The following is an 18,878-nucleotide window of genomic DNA, read 5'->3' as shown; positions in this document are numbered from 1 at the left end:
AGACTAAGGGCCTTTGGTGGATGTGTTACTCCATCACAAACGTGAATGATATCCCATCCACCGTATTAAGGTTTCCATGGGATATAATGGAATTGTAATACGGCGGACAGGATTTCCCTCACGTTTGTGACAGAGTAACCCTATTCGCTGAAACTCTAAATTAGGCCCGAAGTCAGAAGGTACATTCTTTGTGCCAGAAAATTCTGGTCAGTGTATCCAACCCGCACTTCATCACAGTCAGCATGAATTCCACTTAGGTCCTGGTCTACAGTGACCACAGACTATCATTGATGCATATTGCTTTTTGGTGCTATTTCTACTTACAGCTTTAAAAATTCATATATCTGGTTCCTTTTATTGGAAGTTTATCAATCTGGTGTTATTTGTTTATTAAACTGATTTTTTGTCATTTTTAGGTTATTTGTTTGTTAACTTTTACTCTGTTCAAATTGGGTTTGGGATTTTTATTGTTTGACATTTTTATTTTATTACTGTTTTGATATTACATAAATATTTTACACATTGCCCATGTTAAGCCTGTCTGCTCTGTACCATAGCTACAAGGGGATTTAGCTCAGGTTAATTTAGAGACTTGGAGGGCTCACCCAATAAAAGTTGTGATTATTCCTTGAGGTATGCATTCGGCAACCCTAAATAATAATCCATTTTCTTACAGTTTGTGCTATTGTTGCTATGTTTTGTGTTGTAGTTGTGTATTTTCTGTTGTTTTAATTTTATTTGGGTTTGGTGTTTCTCTATTGTGTTATCTGTGTTATTTTGTTGTTGGTGTTTATAGTATTGCTTTCAGTGTAGTTTATTCTTTGATACGTGTGCTTCATATTTTGAGTGTATATTAAGTTGCTACTTGTTCATGTGAATTCTGATTTATCAGTTTTGTGGGATCTTCTTTAATTTCCTTTTCTGTCGTTTGCATGATCCTGTGTTCTATTTTACTGTATTAAGTGTTTTGCTATTAGAAATAGTACTTAGGGTCACCCTTTTTATTTTTGTTTTAACTGTTTGTTTATGCATTTCTCTACTTGTAGCGACTGACTTTATTAGCTAGTGTTATGCCTTTGATTTGCCCTTTCATGTTTGTATTATTTATTCTTGTTTTTCTGTTAAGTTCGAGTACGTCTATTAGTTATGTATTATTATTTGTGGAGTTAGTACTTCCTGTATTATATTTCATGCAGCTTATACTTTCTGAGCTACTTTATTTTTCGGCCTCTTGAGTGCTTATTAATATCTATTCCTTAACAATGAGAAGGTTTGTCCTCATAGAGATGGCCGCATACCCATCCTTGTCCGCTAAAATCTCACTTCCTGTGCGCTGCAAGTATGGTGCCCGCCCACAGGCGCGTCACTTCCGCTCCGCCATCTTGTCCCTGTTGCAGCAGGGATTGCTGGAAAAGTTTGTGCTGCGGAAGGTAGCGGGAAGCAGAGAGCGCTGGAGGGGCACCACCTGAGGAGGCGCAGAGGGTAGTGACACTGTAGTAGGTGGCGTCCCTGTCGGTCGGAAGTGAAGTCAAGGAGGGCGTTGAAGTAGTGTCGTGATAAGGGAGGCCCCCGGGAAGAGAGGGTGGACACCCAAAACGGTTTTGAAAAACGAGACCTAGGGTAAAGGAGCCTCAAGGGCTCCGGGGCTGCAAGGTATTGAAAGCAGAGCTGCACTGAACCTGTATGTGGAAAAGAATGACTTCGGGAGACAGTGGGAGGAGCCACAGGAGAAATCAGTGCTCCTGTGAATCATTTTAGGGGAGCGCCGAAACGGGCTGGGAGAAAGAGGGAGGCGCCTAATAGAGATAGACAGGACACCTGGATGGTGGGTGGGTCACGAAGTCAGCCAAGGGCGCTGCAGAGGCACCCCCAGTGCTTTGGCAGGGTTCCTCGCTGTTTAGGAAAAAAATAACACATTCCCGATGAGGGCAAGACCTGCGGACACGCCCAGTGGAATTAGATGACCCACCACCTCTCTAGCGTGATGAGAAACCATTCCCTGCGTAATGTATTAAAGGGTTAAGATCCTGTCAAAGGGCACACGCCACCAGTGTGTGCTCACTTGGGTGGAAAATATTCCATAGTTGCGACGGGCACCTAAATACAGCAGAAAGGTGCGGTGCACTAAACAGCCGAGGGCTTATTGCAGAAACAAGCTGGCACGACCCCGTTGTGCAGTTAATGAAGCTATGTGTACTCAGCCGTGTAGGGTTAAGGGTCCAGGCGTGTAGAAGATTTCAGGAGGCACCCCAATGGTGCCAAGAAGTCCTAGGAGACACCCCATGGTGCTGTCAGTACTTGAAAACGCTTACAGTGGGCTATGGGCAGCATTCGATCACCGAGGGCTTCTGGAAAAACTTGCCTGTCACCCCATTACGTCTCTTATGTTTAAAGTACAATCAAACGTTTCCCCAGGATATTAAGATTGCCACTCAACGGTCTAAACAGAACTCCGTGGCGCTGCCTCAAGGGTATGCAGGTAGAACCCAAAGGCCTGGTAGGATCCAGAAAGCCCGCGATCGGGAGACGGTGCTTTCACCCCCTGATGTAGGTGTGTGCGGTTTCCCTTTCCTCATCAGAAACATGGTTCTATGAGTGCCAAGAGCTTAAAAAGCCAAAGCATCGCACCTGCCGGTTATCCTCAATACAATCTCCCAGGTATTTACAACTTATTATGTCTTACCGTTGCGTGCTTGCTGTTTGAGAGAAAGCGTACTACACAGTGTAGACATTTTGTCGGGCAGTGCTGGTGGGAAGCTCGAAGTAGGACCTGTGGCTAGGACCTGTGGTCGAATGTACAATGTAGTGGTATTAGATGAGACTGGCAAAAGTTACTAGAAGTTTACTCAAACGTAACCAGCGCAGTCAAACTCGAAAGCCAGTGTGGTCGCTGTGGCTTTGAGTTTTATTTAGCTTCCCTTTTAACTTCAACCTAGTCTACTTTGTTCACAGACTGCCGTTGAAACTTCACGCCCAGTTGCTCTCAAGGAGGACACACTCGAGTGAAGGGGCGCTGCCGAAATGGCTTCCAGTTTCGGAGATCAATATGACTGGTACTTCGGGCAGCTGAGCCGACAAGAAGCAGTAGCCCTGTTGCAAGGGCATCGGCATGGCACCTTCCTGGTGAGGGACAGCACCACATGCCCAGGGGATTTCGTTCTTTCCGTCAGTGAGAACAAAAAAGTGAGTTCGTTAATGGATACTGCTCATCGTAGGACTCACGTAACTATGTTAGCAATGCTCACTTCTGTTTAGATAGATGTGTGGGTTGATGTGTCTGCACATAGGTTTCTTCAATAACCCATTTATACGTTAGCATTCTTGTGAAATGTGTGAAAGATAAATGCACCAATTTCAGAAATCTGTGCGCAATCTGCAATCCATTGTGCTCGGTCTTAGTATACTAGTATAGATCGAGGTTAATACATATCTGCAGCAGAGACTTTTAAAAACTTAAAAGGCAGCTGTTTCCCCTACTCGAAACGTAGCTCATAAATTGTGTTCTGTGTATATTTTACATGCATCTGTTTATTAGTTGTAGGTCCAGATTTGTCATCCCTATTAAGTCACCAACATTAGTGACGTTGCTGTCGCAGAAAAAGGAACATAACGTGCCCGTTGCACGTTTAATGTATGCTAAAATAGACGTGGTGTGTTTTTTATGTATTTGCCACGGCGGTATTTTTCCGGTTTGCAGGTCGGTTATTGATTTGTAAAGTAAGGGACTCATCAGCAGGCATAATTGGAAGTACAACACAGCTTTTATAATTTATATTTAATGGTGTTTAGAACTTCCATGGTTTGACTTCTGGTCCTGGTTAAAAGAAGATAATCTTATGCGAACTGCGGGTCAAAAAACAGCCTTCTTTCGGTTCCCAAGATATGTGGTTCTCCCCGCCCCCCCAAAAATATCCCTTTGTCGTGAGCTTTAGCTTTAGTTAAATTATTCTTAACTTGTGGTCCAAGGACTCCTCAAGACCTACTTAGGGGCGGTGGCTGTATTACAAAATTAAATAATATAACACTCAATAAAGTGTGTGCAACTAGACAATCGGAATTGAACATTGTGTAAACCTTTTCCGTACTTGTGAATGAAACAAAATATTTCATAATTTCGTTATTGTATCCTTGTTTTTGTATTTTTGTGTATTTTGAGATTCATATCCTAAAAAATGTTTAGTCCGGGAATCCCGACTTCTAATAATGACTCGCTGGGGGCACCCAGTTTAGTAATGATTTAGTAGGGTCCACATAGGTCGAAAGGTTAAGAAACACTGCTTTAGCTCATTCTGAAAATACTCAGACCTTCCTTGAAAAATGATTTGACACCTCTCTTTTTGACGCAGAAACATCACTCTTGGTGAACGCGTTAGCCTGCCGTTCCTTCCCGAGGACTAAGAACACTTAGCCACATTTTTCTTGCCACCTTGATGCTTTTAATGATGTTGTCCTCTTAATATTGGCTACACTCATATCTGTTCTCTGCCCACCAGGTATCACACTACATCATTAACAGTGTGCCAGGCAGACTGAAGATTGGAGACCAGGAGTTTGATGGCTTGCCTTCCCTTTTGGAGTTCTACAAAATTCACTATTTGGACACTACTACTCTGATTGAGCCTGTCTCCAGGAGCTTGCCCCCACGCGGCGGTCCCGGGGTGCCTCTGCGACCCCCCTCTGAAGGTGATGATGGAGGAGAGTGGGTCAGGACTCTGTATGACTTTGCAGGCAATGACGAAGAGGACTTGCCATTTAAAAAGGGTGAGGTGCTAAAGGTGCTGGCCAAGCCGGAGGAGCAGTGGTGGACGGCTCAGAGGGCAGACGGTCGCATGGGCATGATACCTGTGCCCTACGTTCAGGTCTGCAAGCCACAAGCTCTGCCCAAGGGCACCCTCCTGGGCCCTTATGCCCAGCCCAACGTTAATCCGCTCCCAAGCTTGCAAAATGGTCCAGTTGTGGCCCGGGCCACCCAGCGAAGAGTGCCAAATGCTTACGATAAGACAGCCCTGGCCTTCGAGGTATGTGCTTGGAGTAGCAGCGTACAGTGTCTTTGTCCCAGAGAAACGATGACTGGTGTGGCTATTTTATTTAGATTTAAAACGTGGATGTTCGTGTGTATATTCTTTTTACTTAAATACAAGACCTTAGAGCACAACAGTTTACTGTGGTATGCATGTATAGATTTAATGCTTGATTAATTCAACTCATTAGTCTTTTAATGCATAATAGTAAATATAACAAAACCTTAGTTTAAAAAAAAAAACGACAAAAATGCAATATACTTATCAACAGAGAAGTAATTGATACCGGCATATGAACTTACCTGCAAACTTGCTGCCGTCTTACAAACAACTAAGCTTATAATAAAAAGAGAGACTATATCACCAAATTGACACCTGCTTTCCATATTAAGCTTACATGTGCAAATAACTCGCTGAACATGTGCAAACAAGCCAAAGGGCATATTATTAAGTACAACTCAGAGTAATTCTTGACTGGCATAGATGCTTGGAAAAGTTATGTCATAGTACGTGTAATTTTTAAATGAATTTAGTCCTAAAATACATTACTAAAGACATTGATGGCATTCCAACCAAGCTTTCCCCATAATTTAAACCCTATTGTGCTATATGACAAGGCAAATCCCAAAAGTGCAGTGTGTTTATACCATGAAATAATCGTAACAGTGCCTAACAGGATTGTAGCCAATAGTAAGTCGTGTGATTATTAGACTTTAAACTCAGCATCTGCTAGTTTAAAACAAATCATTACTTTTCAGTAAAACGTGCAAAACATTTGCAAACTTGATGAAGTGCATAGCGCTAATTAATTTTTTTGTTCATCCCTCAAATAGTCAATTTTTTTCAAAAACAAGGCATGTACAAAAGGTCTACAATACCTGTGCAAACTTACTCAAGTGCTTAGCTCTAAATTATTCTTTTGTTGAACGCTCGAATGACTAGAACTCAAAAAAGATAATTCAGTGGTCCTTATAGGTATATGATTAATAGACTATCTGCAAAAAAAACAAAACAGTTTTCCCTTGTAAAGAAACATCGGGTTAAAATCGAACTTTTTTTTCCAGCCTCAGGCAAAAAACTTAAATCCACAAGCAAGTAGAATAGAAGTGCTTGATGAATATAAGATCGTGTGGTAGAAAAGCACTTAAGAACATATTAAGTTGAATGAAAATCTCCGTGAAACCCTGTTGATCCAGTTTCTGTGGAGATAATTGTTATAAGAAATGCAATCCCCCTGCCAAAGGAATCATTTTTGTCATGTCTCCTATTCAGCTCACTCTCCTCTTGTGTACTGATTACAAGTCTGCTGGAGCTGGATTCCAAGAATACTACTCGTTCCAATTCAGTGAGCCTTGGTGTTCCAGCAGCTGAATTACCTGGTATGGGAACACTGGGCCTAATATTTATCTGACGAATTTCTGCTTTTACATATTTACATACGTCTTATTGGACGCAGGAATGAGCTGTGGGAGCAGATCCCCCCCCAAAAAAAAGCCCTGGTGTGTCTCCTGGCTGCTCATATAACACATGCTTAGAGCTAATTTTGGGGATCACCATGTGGAAAGGGTTTGCAAGATTATTTCCCATTCTGGGGATTGAGCTCGTAAGTGCAGGGATACCTTTACAATTTTTCTTCAGCCACATTGCCATCATCGCAGCTTCAATGGTTCTGAGGCATAAGGGTCACAAATGAGGGCTTTTGAGGGAGCCCATGTATCCTAATTGTCACCCACTGCTCAGTAAAAAGAAAAGACCAGTTGGTGAACTTATTACACAACCGATTGAGGGCTGTGTAAGCAAAGGCTGCCTCAGGGAAATTCTCCTACAAAAAGCACCCTCAGGCCCTTTATTGGAAAGACATGTCTGGCCAAAGTACATGCTTTTCATGCCTGAAGTGGAACATAATTGATAGTTCGGTATGGTGCATTTTTACGTTGATTAAAGTACAGCATGGTTTGTTCTAATGTCTTTGGATGTCGTACTGGCACCAAGCAGCCTTCTGAATTGAATTTCAAAGCATGAGATAACGGGGCAGAGAAATGCAGGAATACGATCTGACTCTGTTGTCTTTGATTTGCACTCAAGTTGTATTGCATTTGTGTTTTTAAATTTTATACCACACCTTGCATATCCTTTAATAATCTCCCTCCCAAGTGCTAAAGAGTAAGTACTAATTCAGAACATAACCAAGTAATGAAACATAAAATCACAAAATCTGTGGACGCTACAAAGCAACATAGTCCCATATAGGGCTCCCCAATTAAGCCATAGGTAATTGCTACCTGATGCGGGGTGTTCTGATTATGGGTCGATATTCAAAATCTCGACCATGCTTAGAACATTAAACCGAAGTTTTTGGAATGGGTAATTATTGCAACTGCAAGTTTTTTTTGGTCACTACATTAGAAAAGCAGTTTTGATAGGTGGCTTCATTCTGGAGACAATACGTGCAGAGACATTGTATGCCAGTGCCCTCAGAGGCTCACTTGGCTACATTTCCACCTTGAATGTTTTGCACAGCTTTGCTTGTCAATTTGATACTTCGGAGTTCACTGTTTCACATTGCATGCTAAAGCAAAGATTTCTAGTAAAAAAAAGTAGATGCTTTTCTTGAAGCAAGAGATTCTGGTAAAATAACTGTTGCCCTAGGAGGTTACTTAAGAATTTCTGGTTACTTATTTCAGTTCAATACTTCTAGCCGCAGATTTCTCACCTTTTGAATAACTCCAGGCATCAGACTGGATCCTGAAACTTTTACATAGTAATTCCCTCACGCTACAACAGGTGGCGTCCTGCAGCCTCGTTCTACTTCACGCTGCATCGTTCCACATGGGTGTGACGGTTTGACCAGTATATATACATCACCTGCTTGTGTGGTGTGTCAGTTCCTTACTGCGCCAACTGACGCAGTTCCGTAGCTTTAACTGTAATTCAACAGCTATTACTTTTTGCTAATTTTTTATACAGATCTTAGAGGCCCTCCAGCTGATTTACTGTCAGTGGACTTGACCTTGATGCCAGCTGTGTCCTTTGACCTCGTTCTGATGCAGGTTCCAAGTTTAGCTCCGGTTCAGTTGATTCTGGATCACACAGCTTTGGCTTCATTAACGGTTGCAGGTACTGCGTCACAGTTGTTGACATGACGGATTGACAATGGTAAGATCAGTCGCCGGTTGGGAATATAACTGTTGTCTCAGATTCTGAGACACACATTCCACAGCATTAATCTAGACTCACTACCCCATCCAAGCCTTATTATTCTCGGGAGGAGTGTGGCAAGGTAGAGGCGCTTGTGTATGGCAGGCGAAAAAGTAGAACAAGACACCAGGGGGTTATGGTGTAAGAAGAGTTTAATCAGTAAGCAAACGAGGACCTACGACCACAGCCGCGGTGAACAGACTCTGGAACAACAGTCCAACCACTACCTATGTGACTTGAGTTCCAGAACCCGTCAGGCATCACCAATGAGGTCGGAGTTCCATACAATCATACAAACATAAATTCCACAATAACATAGGGCTAAGCAATAAATAATAAAACTACAATATAATAGAAAATAACTATTACTACATCACCTTCCTTCCTAGAAAGAAACAATACTAAGCAACACAAATCAACCAAGAGTATAATCACAAAATCTTGAAGGTAGATTAATAATTCTGGAACTGCGTGTAGATACCGGTTCTGATCGGGCCTCACTGGAACTGTAATCCACATTGCTCATAGTATTATGCTGAGATTCAAATTCACCAGTACCGCTGGAAGCATCATGGATTTCATCATAAGTATTGCCAAAAACAGACTTATTAGTACCCCTCAAATCTTCACTTGAAGGTTTTGTAATACTTCTTGATAACCCAGAGTTTGCTGAGATTTCATTGGCAGTGTCAATAATGATGATTCTGTTCCCTAAGTTCCTTAGGTGAAACCACAAGATCACCCCTTAAATGTTATTTACACAAGCTAACTCTTTGACTACTTGCTGAAAACATCTGAGTTCACCTGTTAATTTCTTCTCCACTGGCCATTTCGTTCTTAAAAATACTATTACTAATACCTCATAATTCCCCATGGATGTCAACCACTCATGTTCTGTGTTGTGATTGTCAGACACAGCCAGCACATCCATCAACCCTATAACACACTCTTGTTCAGATTTAATATCCAAGGAAGCATCATAAGGCAACGGTATGCAGGATAGACAATCAGCCCGAAAAATGTTACCCCACCCCTCCGTATGTATTTGGTAACCAAATTATACTCCTGAAGTTTGGATAGCAAACGTGCCAAAGCCCTGTCCAAACCATTACCATTCATTAAAAACAGAAGTGGTTTATAATTCACCAATGGTGCCCCATATATACATTTTAAACTTCTGACCCCACCTCCCCCAAAAAAAAAACACACACACACACACACCCCAAAGCTTCTCTCTTGATAGTACTATAATGTACTTCTGCATCAGACAAAGTCCTAGAAGCAAAAGTCACAACCATCAACCCATTGCCCAAAAACTGCACCTATACCTTTCAAACTAGCGTCAACCATAATAAACGGTTTTCCAGATGGATCAAATGCTTGTAAAGCTGAAGCTCTTAATATCTTCAAACAGTGTTCAAATCATCACTCCACTCAAATTTGACTCCTTTTTAAAGAAGACTTCTCAGTGGCTGTACCGCCATGGCATAACCAGGAACAAACCTGGCATAGTACTCACAAAGCCCTAAACACATTCTTAAAGCATTTTTGTCAAGTGGGGGGGGTGGGGGGGGACATGCATTTTTTAACAGCATCTAAATTGCTAAACTTTGACTTAATTCCTTCACGGGAAATAGTATGACCCAAATATTCCACCTCAGTAACCATCAGTTTACATTTACTAGGTTTAACCGTCATACCTTTGTTTTTTAAAATATTCAAAACCTTGTCTAAAACTCTTAAGTGCTCTTCATGGGTTTCTGTGAAAATCAATATATCATCTTGGAAAGCCTTTACCTGTGGTAAATTACACAATAACTCATCCATTAGTTTTTGGAAAACACTTGCCACAGAAGCAAGACCAAACGGCAAACGTAAACATTTGAATGCTCCAAATGGAGTTACAAATGTGGTTAACTCTTGGGAATCTTCACTCAAAGCAGACTGGTGATATGCAGAATGGAGATCAATGGTTGAAAAAAACTTTGAACGCTCAATATTAGAAATCATTTCATGAATATGCGGAAGGGGATGACAATCCACCACTATGTTCTGATTGATCGATCTCAAATCCACACACAATCTTAACTCACATTTTTTAGGGCCGAGCGCAAAGCTCTCCGTCCCCTGCAGTAATCTCTGGCTTCTAACCACGCCTATGTCGCGTCAGTCACTTTCATTGGTTCGTTGGCTTGCCTTCTAAAATCCGCTTGCTTTCATTCATGAAAGGCATGCATACGGCATGCCTTTTCTGGTGTTTAGCCCACCTACACAACACCGGGAAACTACTGAAAACATACGAGGCTCCATGTTTTCAGCATGGCTTTCAGACTACTTTATCCTTTTATTTTCCACGCAGCGCGATCACGCTGGGGTTTACATAGCACGATCACGCTCTGTTTTTCCGTTTTCGCTTTCAGCGTGCTTGCGCTGCATTTTACATGTCGTGATTGCGCTTCGTTTTTTTCTTTTAATTTTTGTGGCAAGAAACGTCGGGTTAAGAGTTTACAACGCTAATAGCTCTAACTCGAGAAAATGCGAGACCCGTTGCATTGTAAATGCTCGTTTTCTTAGTAATCCCGGTGGGAGAGGAGCAACCCATTCTGAGAATCAGTTGGAGCAATTATGCCTTCAGATTGTAATTTATGTAGCAAATTCTTTAAATCCGTTCTAAAGCTTAATGGTACTGGCCTGACCTTGTGCACCAGTGGAATCGCAGTAGTCTTTAGTTTAATATGATGCTCAAAGCCACATACAGTACCCACTTGATCTTTAAAGACTTCAGGGAATAAAGTGACCATGTGATCAGTAATGTCATTAAACATAGACACATTCGAAACATGGTCATTCAAACCCAAATCAGGTAAATCTCCTAAAGTTACTGGAACATCATGACCAGTGTGCAAAATAATTCCAAGACAAGCCAAATCCTTCCACCCTATAATGTCCCGACCTTCGACAGAAACATATACTTTGGTAGATATGGATATGCCCAAACATTGCAAACTGGACCAAAAATAACCTAACAAATCAATGTCATGGTCCCTAAACGCGTTAGGGTTGGTGTGAGATTGTAAGACGATACTGTCTTTCCACAAGTTCAAGAACGTATGATCAGCTAAAATGGTGTTGGGAGCCCCTGAGTCAGCAAAAACAGAAATGTTTTTGTTATCAATGAGCACATCACATATCACACTTCTAATAACTTTCTCAGGTTTACCACAACATTCATCTGGAAGATCCACTGTTAATAAAACATTTGAGAGCTGATTAGAACAATGTGCAATATCTTCATTCACCTACATATTGCAAATTCTCACTTTGTTATAACTACCCTTGTTACTTAACTGCGCCAAACATGCACTTTGAAAATGGGCAGTTTTTTTACAACGATTGTACCCTTTCCCTATCGCATGACAAGAGGAATCATTTCCAAGAGGATATTTAGCACCACAACGGAAACAAATCCTAGATTGCCTTCCTTCTTGTCCGCGACATGCTTTACTTTGTTTTCCTTGTTTATTACTGCACACTACTACTCCTTTGCTCATACTATCTAGAGAAGTGTTTTGGTTCCCGAATACCCTAGAAGTAGTTATTGATCTTTCGATTCCCTTCGCTATATCAATAACTTCATTGTGTGGGATTGTGACAAGCTAAAAGTCTCTCCTGAATTTTCTTATGGAAACAATAGAAAATAAATTGATTGCATATATAAATATCAACATTACTACCAACTTCGCATTTGGAAGCTAGAACACGCAAATTGGCTATATACTCTTCAACGGTTTCATCACCCAATTGCTTACACATGGCAAAATTAAACCGTTCTAATAACCCATTAGCGTCATCTGAATACTGTCTCTTAATTTTTTCTTTCCCTTCAATGTAACTGTCCCATGACGTATCTCCACCTCCAGGCGAAGAAATCACAGGTGAGTTGTCAAATACATGTTGACCGGCAACCTCAAGATGATTATATAATAAAGCCATCTTCCTGTTAGAGTAACCATTCGCATCAATAGTAGTGAGATAGTTCTAAAAAATGTGTAGCCACTCAGACCATTTAATATCAGGCTTCCCAGGTTTCTGTAAAAATGGTGGTGGTTGAATAATTCCTTGATTGGCTGCCATGATGGTTAACACGTTAAATATGAAGCAAATCTGAAGGCCACTGAGGCAGGTCGCTAAACAGTTTCTTCCATTATAGTGCTGGTAAAATGAGAAATAAAATAAAACAAAAGGACAATCCAATGTGGCTGCTGTAATGCGCCAATATAGTACTGGTGAAGGAAGAATAAAAACAAAAGGACAATCCAATATAGCTGCATAAATGCGTCTTGAAAGTAACCCAAGCAACACACTAGATGGAGTGTGCGCATTGCGTGATGCAAGCTTGAAAACAAGCAGGATTGCGGACAGAAAAAAAACGCCAGTCTGTCAAAATATGTAGAAAACAAAACCTCATAGGTCTGCTGATATCGGGAAGCTGGTTTCCACAATACACACAGCAGGAAGAACAAGCTGTGGTTTCACAATGGAACCACAAAAGTTGTCGATGGGTCCTTCCCCCTCCAGAGTATCAACATAACGTATCCCACTCCTGGTACCAAATTGTGGCAGGCTAGAGGCGCTTGTGTATGGCAGGGGAAAAAGGGGGAAAAAAGGGGAAAAGTAGAACGAGACACCAAGCAGGGTTATGGTGTAAGAAGAGTTTAATCCGTAAGCAAACGGGGACCCACGACCACAGCAGCGGCGACCGGTCTCTGGAATAATGGTCCAACCACTACCTGCGCGGCCAGAGTTGCAGAACTCTTCAAGCGTCACCAGTGAGGTCTGAGTTCCATACAATCATAAATGCACCATAACATAATGCTAAGCAATCAATAATAAAACTGCAGTATAATAGAAAATAACAATATTACTACAAGGAGTTTATATAATACTCTATTCTGGAGAGTCTTGCAGTTCAGGAATTTACAATTTGTTAAAACCTGAATACTTTCCATGCCACTCCTTCAGATAAGGATTCAACTAGCTGTGCCCTCATGTCTGTATATACACTTCGTCTCAGGGGTAGATACTCTCACTCCTTAAGGGTCAAAGTGACGTTCTGTTGGTGGTTCCTGATGAAGTCTGCAAAATCTTACCGCGTTTGATTTTTGGGTATACTGGATGCTGCAAACTTTTCAGGTTTGGACACTGACTCTGGGTAAAGCAGTTGACTCCAAAGCAGTGTCTAGGCGCCACACCTGGATTTGGTCTGCACGGTTCTCCACTGATGTCCAAGAATCAATTATGGACACACCTTTTGATGGTTCTAGGCTGCTTGGAGCCAAATCCATTCAGCCCTTAAAAGGAAGAAAGGTCAAGGGCACTTCCAATTTTCTGTGCTCCCCTTTGGGTCCACCAGTGCACTGGGCGTGTTCACAAAGGTGATTATAGTGGTCAAAGCCCATCAGCGGACATTGTGAATGCAAGCCTTCCAATACCTCTGACTGGGTGCTAAAGACGGGACAGCCTGGTGACATTGTTGGGTTTCACTATCAACGTGCTGAAGTTACATCCTGATGTTCCAACCTGCAGTCTGGGTCGCAGTGATGCAGACTCTGAGACCTCTTGGCCTGCACCCTACTCCTGCATCCTTCTCGTGGACCACATCAGATTGCACTTGTGCCCTGCAGTGGGATCTGAAGTCACAGTGGCCTCAGCACCAAGGAAATCTGTTATATGGAACCTAATTTATAGGAGCCACGAGATACTTCTCCCAACTGTGTTATCCAGATATCCACCATATGAAAAACCAGGATACAAAGGGTCTGGCAGTTAAATGCCGCTATTGGTTGTGGAATATTCATGTAAATCCTACTTGAGAATTTTCCCTGAATGAACCATGGTTTATCACAGTTGGGCTGTGATCAACCATCTTATCTACTTCAGAGAATGTCTGGGGGAAAACTTTACACATTAAGAGTGTCTCAAAGTGGCAGTTTTTCCAGGCTTGCTCCAGGACCAACTCACCCTGTCGGGTGGACGTCAATGGGCATTTGCTCCTTTCACTGGTAGAATATTGACCCATTGTAACTGATTGTAAGAAGTTCATACATTTGATGCTATCTGCTGTTTTTGGTCCTTCTAGCATAGTAACTGTGGCCAGGTTCACAGATAGTTTCTTAGAGAACTCTCCAGTACATGCTTCAAAATAACTCTCCAATGAAACCAAGGCAAATATATCACATTTAGCTGTCCTACACCTTGCTTTGGGGTTGTTCTGGTAGTGATGCAGTGCCCCACAGGTAAACATTCTGACATAGTTTTCCCAGGATGCACAGTTTTGTAGCAATTGTTCTGGATTTGCCCCAGCTAGTACTTGGGTCCAGAATACTCCACTTAGCCCTCACCATGCATCTTCTGGTATTATTAGGAGCTGTGTTCGCCCCCATTTGACTTTAGATGCGCCACGAAAGACCCTGTGTGTGATAAGCATCTTCAGATTATTTTTTCAGGCCATTTGGTCTCGAAGAAACATCTGAAAATCCAAAGGTGCCAAAATAGACCTTAGAGGAATACCATCATAGAAATTGAGGGGAAAACAACTTGCAGAGTACACTGTTATAAGGAAGAGAAAAAAACCTGGAAAACACTGAAGATCATTAAAAAGTAGGGGGATCATGTGGCAGGTGACTGCAGGGTCGGAGAATGCACAGACAGGGAGTAGCAGTTGCTAGGGGGAGAGGATAGAATATACACCTTTTAGAATGTGCCCCAAGTCCCATCAGAAGTTCATCCAAAGGGACAGCCACAGTGTGTAACCTCTCCATGTCTAGAGACCCCAGTGCTGAAGGTTGTGAAGCGTGTGACAAATTTCCGCTGAAGACCTTAGCGGCCAGGGAGAAGCAGAGGCAGGCACACTATAATACCATGCAAATGCAGAAGAATATCTTGCTGCTGAGGGAAACTTGGGTTATCGAGCGAAGTTGAGGGCAACATTGGATAGTGGTCGCTCAGACAGAAGAGTCTGATGCTGAAGGAGAGGTCGCAGAGGTAGTACTGAGCCGATGGGCGAAGAAGCACAAGGAGGTAGAACATAGAAAGCCTTCTCTGGCGTCATTTGAGGAAAAAATATAAATAAGAAAACATCCTGGGCCCAAGCCGAAACCCTTGTGATGAAGGGATGACTAAACAAAAGGCACCCCTCTGGTCCTATCACAAGGACACAGATGATGTCCCTTGGAAAAACTCTTGACACCGAAAGATTAGCGGATTGAGGTGGAGGAGTTTGGGGGCTGAAGCTGGTAGCACCTTCCCTGAAGAAAAGGCAGTTGAGCACACTTGACATGAAGAAAGAGCACGCTAAGTTGAGCAACCAAAAAAGCAGAGCCTAGAGGCCAAATGGAGGTCATCCTCCAAAACGAGAGGGATTTCAACACAGTCTTCCCAGAATTCTGAATCCCCTCATAGGGTCTGGTGGAGAAGAGCAGGGAGAACTTGAACCACCCACAACCTCTGAGCTGCAAAATTAAGAACAAGATTTTTCTTCGGGGTCCTAGATGGTCAAGAGATCTTCAAACATGCTGAAACCTCAAAGAATGGCAAGACCTTGAGACAGAATTTCTAGAGGAAGCAGTCAACACTTGCCCCTTCAGGCCAACTCCACCCCTCAACATTGTGATGTACAATACAGTGAACAAAACGACTGCAGATAATTACACTGTGCAGTTGTAGGAGGGGAACACAATCATGTTGTATACTAGAGACCCTACTACTTTCACAGAGCAAAGGACACTATTTCCCCCCCATGCTGCCAGGCCTGCTGTATCAGGGTAGAGAGGTGCTCAGGGAACTGGCAAGCTGCAAGGCTATCACCCCAAGGATAGAGAAACATATAAGCACTCTTCCAAAGGTCCTTTGTGAATAAGGAGCAATCCAGTGGCAGATTCATAGTGGCCACTGCAGGAAAGAGGGCCGAGGTTCCAACATCCATAGGCCCATCTCCGGAGAAGGAGAGCAAAGGAGTGAAAATGGTAGATCGAATGGTGGAGAAAACAGCAACTCATTGGAGAATTGCCAACTCAAATGCAGTTCTGAACCGCTAAGCCCACCAACAATGGGGTTGGTGGGAGAAATCATGAAACACCTCTCCATGCAGTACAAAAATAGAGTAGCCTCCCATATAGAAGGAAAAACAGTTGTCCAAACTCAGCAAGATGCTGTGAGCACAGCAGGCAGGCAGCTGGTCACAGGGACAACCATGAGAAAGGCACTCCTGGTTGCGGGTATTTGGATTAAAAATGAGGTGCCTGCAGCATGTTAGATACATCTTTCACAGCAGAGCAGCTTTTGGACCTACAGTGGACGACACACTGGAGCAAATTAAAAAAAGGATAATGGCTCAGCAAAGGCTGTGTGGCTGCTGTGTGTAACCCTCACGTGAAGACCAGTAAGAAGGGGGAGTTTCTGGAGCTCAACACAGCAAACCACTTATCGGCACACAGCCCCACTACAGACACCACAAGGGGGGCAACCTTCCAGAGGAGCAAGCACCCCAAACAAGTGACTGAAGACAACAATTGTAGGAAGTTGGCTCTGTATGTGCTATTTCAAAGTAAGGAATAGCATGCACAGAGTCCAAGGGTTCCCCTTAGAGGTAAAATAGTGGTAAAAATAGATAATACTAATGCTCTATTTTGTGGTAGTGTGGTCGAGCAGTAGGCTTATCCAAGGAGTAGTGTTAAGCATTTGTTGTACATACACATAGACAATAAATGAGGTACACACACTCAGAGACAAATCCAGCCAATAGGTTTTTGTATAGAAAAATATCTTTTCTTAGTTTATTTTAAGAACCACAGGTTCAAATTCTACATGTAATATCTCATTCGAAAGGTATTGCAGGTAAGTACTTTAGGAACTTTAAATCATCAAAATTGCATGTATACTTTTCAAGTTATTGACAAATAGCTGTTTTAAAAGTGGACACTTAGTGCAATTTTCACAGTTCCTAGGGGAGGTAAGTATTTGTTAGGTTAACCAGGTAAGTAAGACACTTACAGGGCTTAGTTCTTGGTCCAAGGTAGCCCACCGTTGGGGGTTCAGAGCAACCCCAAAGTCACCACACCAGCAGCTCAGGGCCGGTCAGGTGCAGAGTTCAAAGTGGTGCCCAAAACACATAGGCTAGAATGGAGAGAAGGGGGTGCCCCGGTTCCGGTCTGCTGGCAGGTAAGTACCCGCGTCTTCGGAGGGCAGACCAGAGGGGTTTTGTAGGGCACCGGGGGGGGGACACAAGCCCACGCAGAAATTTCACCCTCAGCGGCGCGGGGGCGGCCGGGTGCAGTGTAGAAACAGGCGTCGGGTTCGCAATGTTAGTCTATGAGAGATCTCGGGATCTCTTCAGCGCTGCAGGCAGGCAAGGGGGGGGTTCCTCGGGGAAACCTCCACTTGGGCAAGGGAGTGGGACTCCTGGGGGTCACTTCTCCAGTGAAAGTCCGGTCCTTCAGGTCCTGGGGGCTGCGGGTGCAGGGTCTCTCCCAGGCGTCGGGACTTTAGGTTCAGAGAGTCGCGGTCAGGGGAAGCCTCGGGATTCCCTCTGCAGGCGACGCTGTGGGGGCTCAGGGGGGGGCAGGTTTTGGTACTCACAGTATCAGAGTAGTCCTGGGGTCCCTCCTGAGGTGTTGGATCGCCACCAGCCGAGTCGGGGTCGCCGGGTGCAGTGTTGCAAGTCTCACGCTTCTTGCGGGGAGCTTGCAGGGTTCTTTAAAGCTGCTGGAACAAAGTTGCAGCTTTTCTTGGAGCAGGTCCGCTGTCCTCGGGAGTTTCTTGTCTTTTCGAAGCAGGGGCAGTCCTCAGAGGATGTCGAGGTCGCTGGTCCCTTCGGAAGGCGTCGCTGGAGCAGGATCTTTGGAAGGCAGGAGACAGGCCGGTGAGTTTCTGGGGCCAAGGCAGTTGTCGTCTTCTGGTCTTCCGCTGCAGGGGTTTTCAGCTGGGCAGTCCTTCTTCTTGTAGTTGCAGGAATCTAATTTTCTAGGGTTCAGGGTAGCCCTTAAATACTAAATTTAAGGGCGTGTTTAGGTCTGGGGGGTTAGTAGCCAATGGCTACTAGCCCTGAGGGTGGGTACACCCTCTTTGTGCCTCCTCCCAAGGGGAGGGGGTCACAATCCTAAACCTATTGGGGGAATCCTCCATCTGCAAGATGGAGGATTTCTAAAAGTTAGAGTCACTTCAGCTCAGGACACCTTAGGGGCTGTCCTGACTGGCCAGTGACTCCTCCTTGTTTTTCTCATTATTTTCTCCGGCCTTGCCGCCAAAAGTGGGGCCTGGCCGGAGGGGGCGGGCAACTCCACTAGCTGGAGTGTCCTGCTGGGTTGGCACAAAGGAGGTGAGCCTTTGAGGCTCACCGCCAGGTGTGACAATTCCTGCCTGGGAGAGGTGTTAGCATCTCCACCCAGTGCAGGCTTTGTTACTGGCCTCAGAGTGACAGAGGCACTCTCCCCATGGGGCCAGCAACATGTCTCGGTTTGTGGCAGGCTGCTAAAACTAGTCAGCCTACACAGATAGTCGGTTAAGTTTCAGGGGGCACCTCTAAGGTGCCCTCTGTGGTGTATTTCTCAATAAAATGTACACTGGCATCAGTGTGCATTTATTGTGCTGAGAAGTTTGATA

The 18,878-nt window shown here is 43.6% G+C and overlaps 1 protein-coding gene across 2 annotated transcripts in view; it reads left to right on the top strand.

Annotated features, from left to right (window-relative positions):
* The first annotated feature begins 1,354 nt into the window (after positions 1-1,354).
* The window catches only part of LOC138304209 (adapter molecule crk-like), a 41,902-nt gene continuing 24,378 nt past the window's right edge, over positions 1,355-18,878 (top strand). Inside the window, exons 1-3 of one of the 2 annotated variants that reach the window (XM_069244075.1) lie at positions 1,355-2,658; positions 2,953-3,183; positions 4,494-5,018. In XM_069244075.1, the coding sequence (XP_069100176.1) occupies positions 3,022-3,183; positions 4,494-5,018 (687 nt within the window). In that variant the 5' untranslated portion in view covers positions 1,355-2,658; positions 2,953-3,021. The remainder of the gene's footprint in view (positions 2,659-2,952; positions 3,184-4,493; positions 5,019-18,878) is intronic. The other variant, XM_069244076.1, reaches the window with a different exon arrangement.

The sequence above is a fragment of the Pleurodeles waltl genome, chromosome 7 (genome assembly GCF_031143425.1).
Source record: "Pleurodeles waltl isolate 20211129_DDA chromosome 7, aPleWal1.hap1.20221129, whole genome shotgun sequence".
Classification (NCBI taxonomy): Eukaryota; Metazoa; Chordata; class Amphibia; order Caudata; family Salamandridae; genus Pleurodeles; species Pleurodeles waltl.
This window is presented reverse-complemented; position numbering and strand designations above follow the sequence as displayed.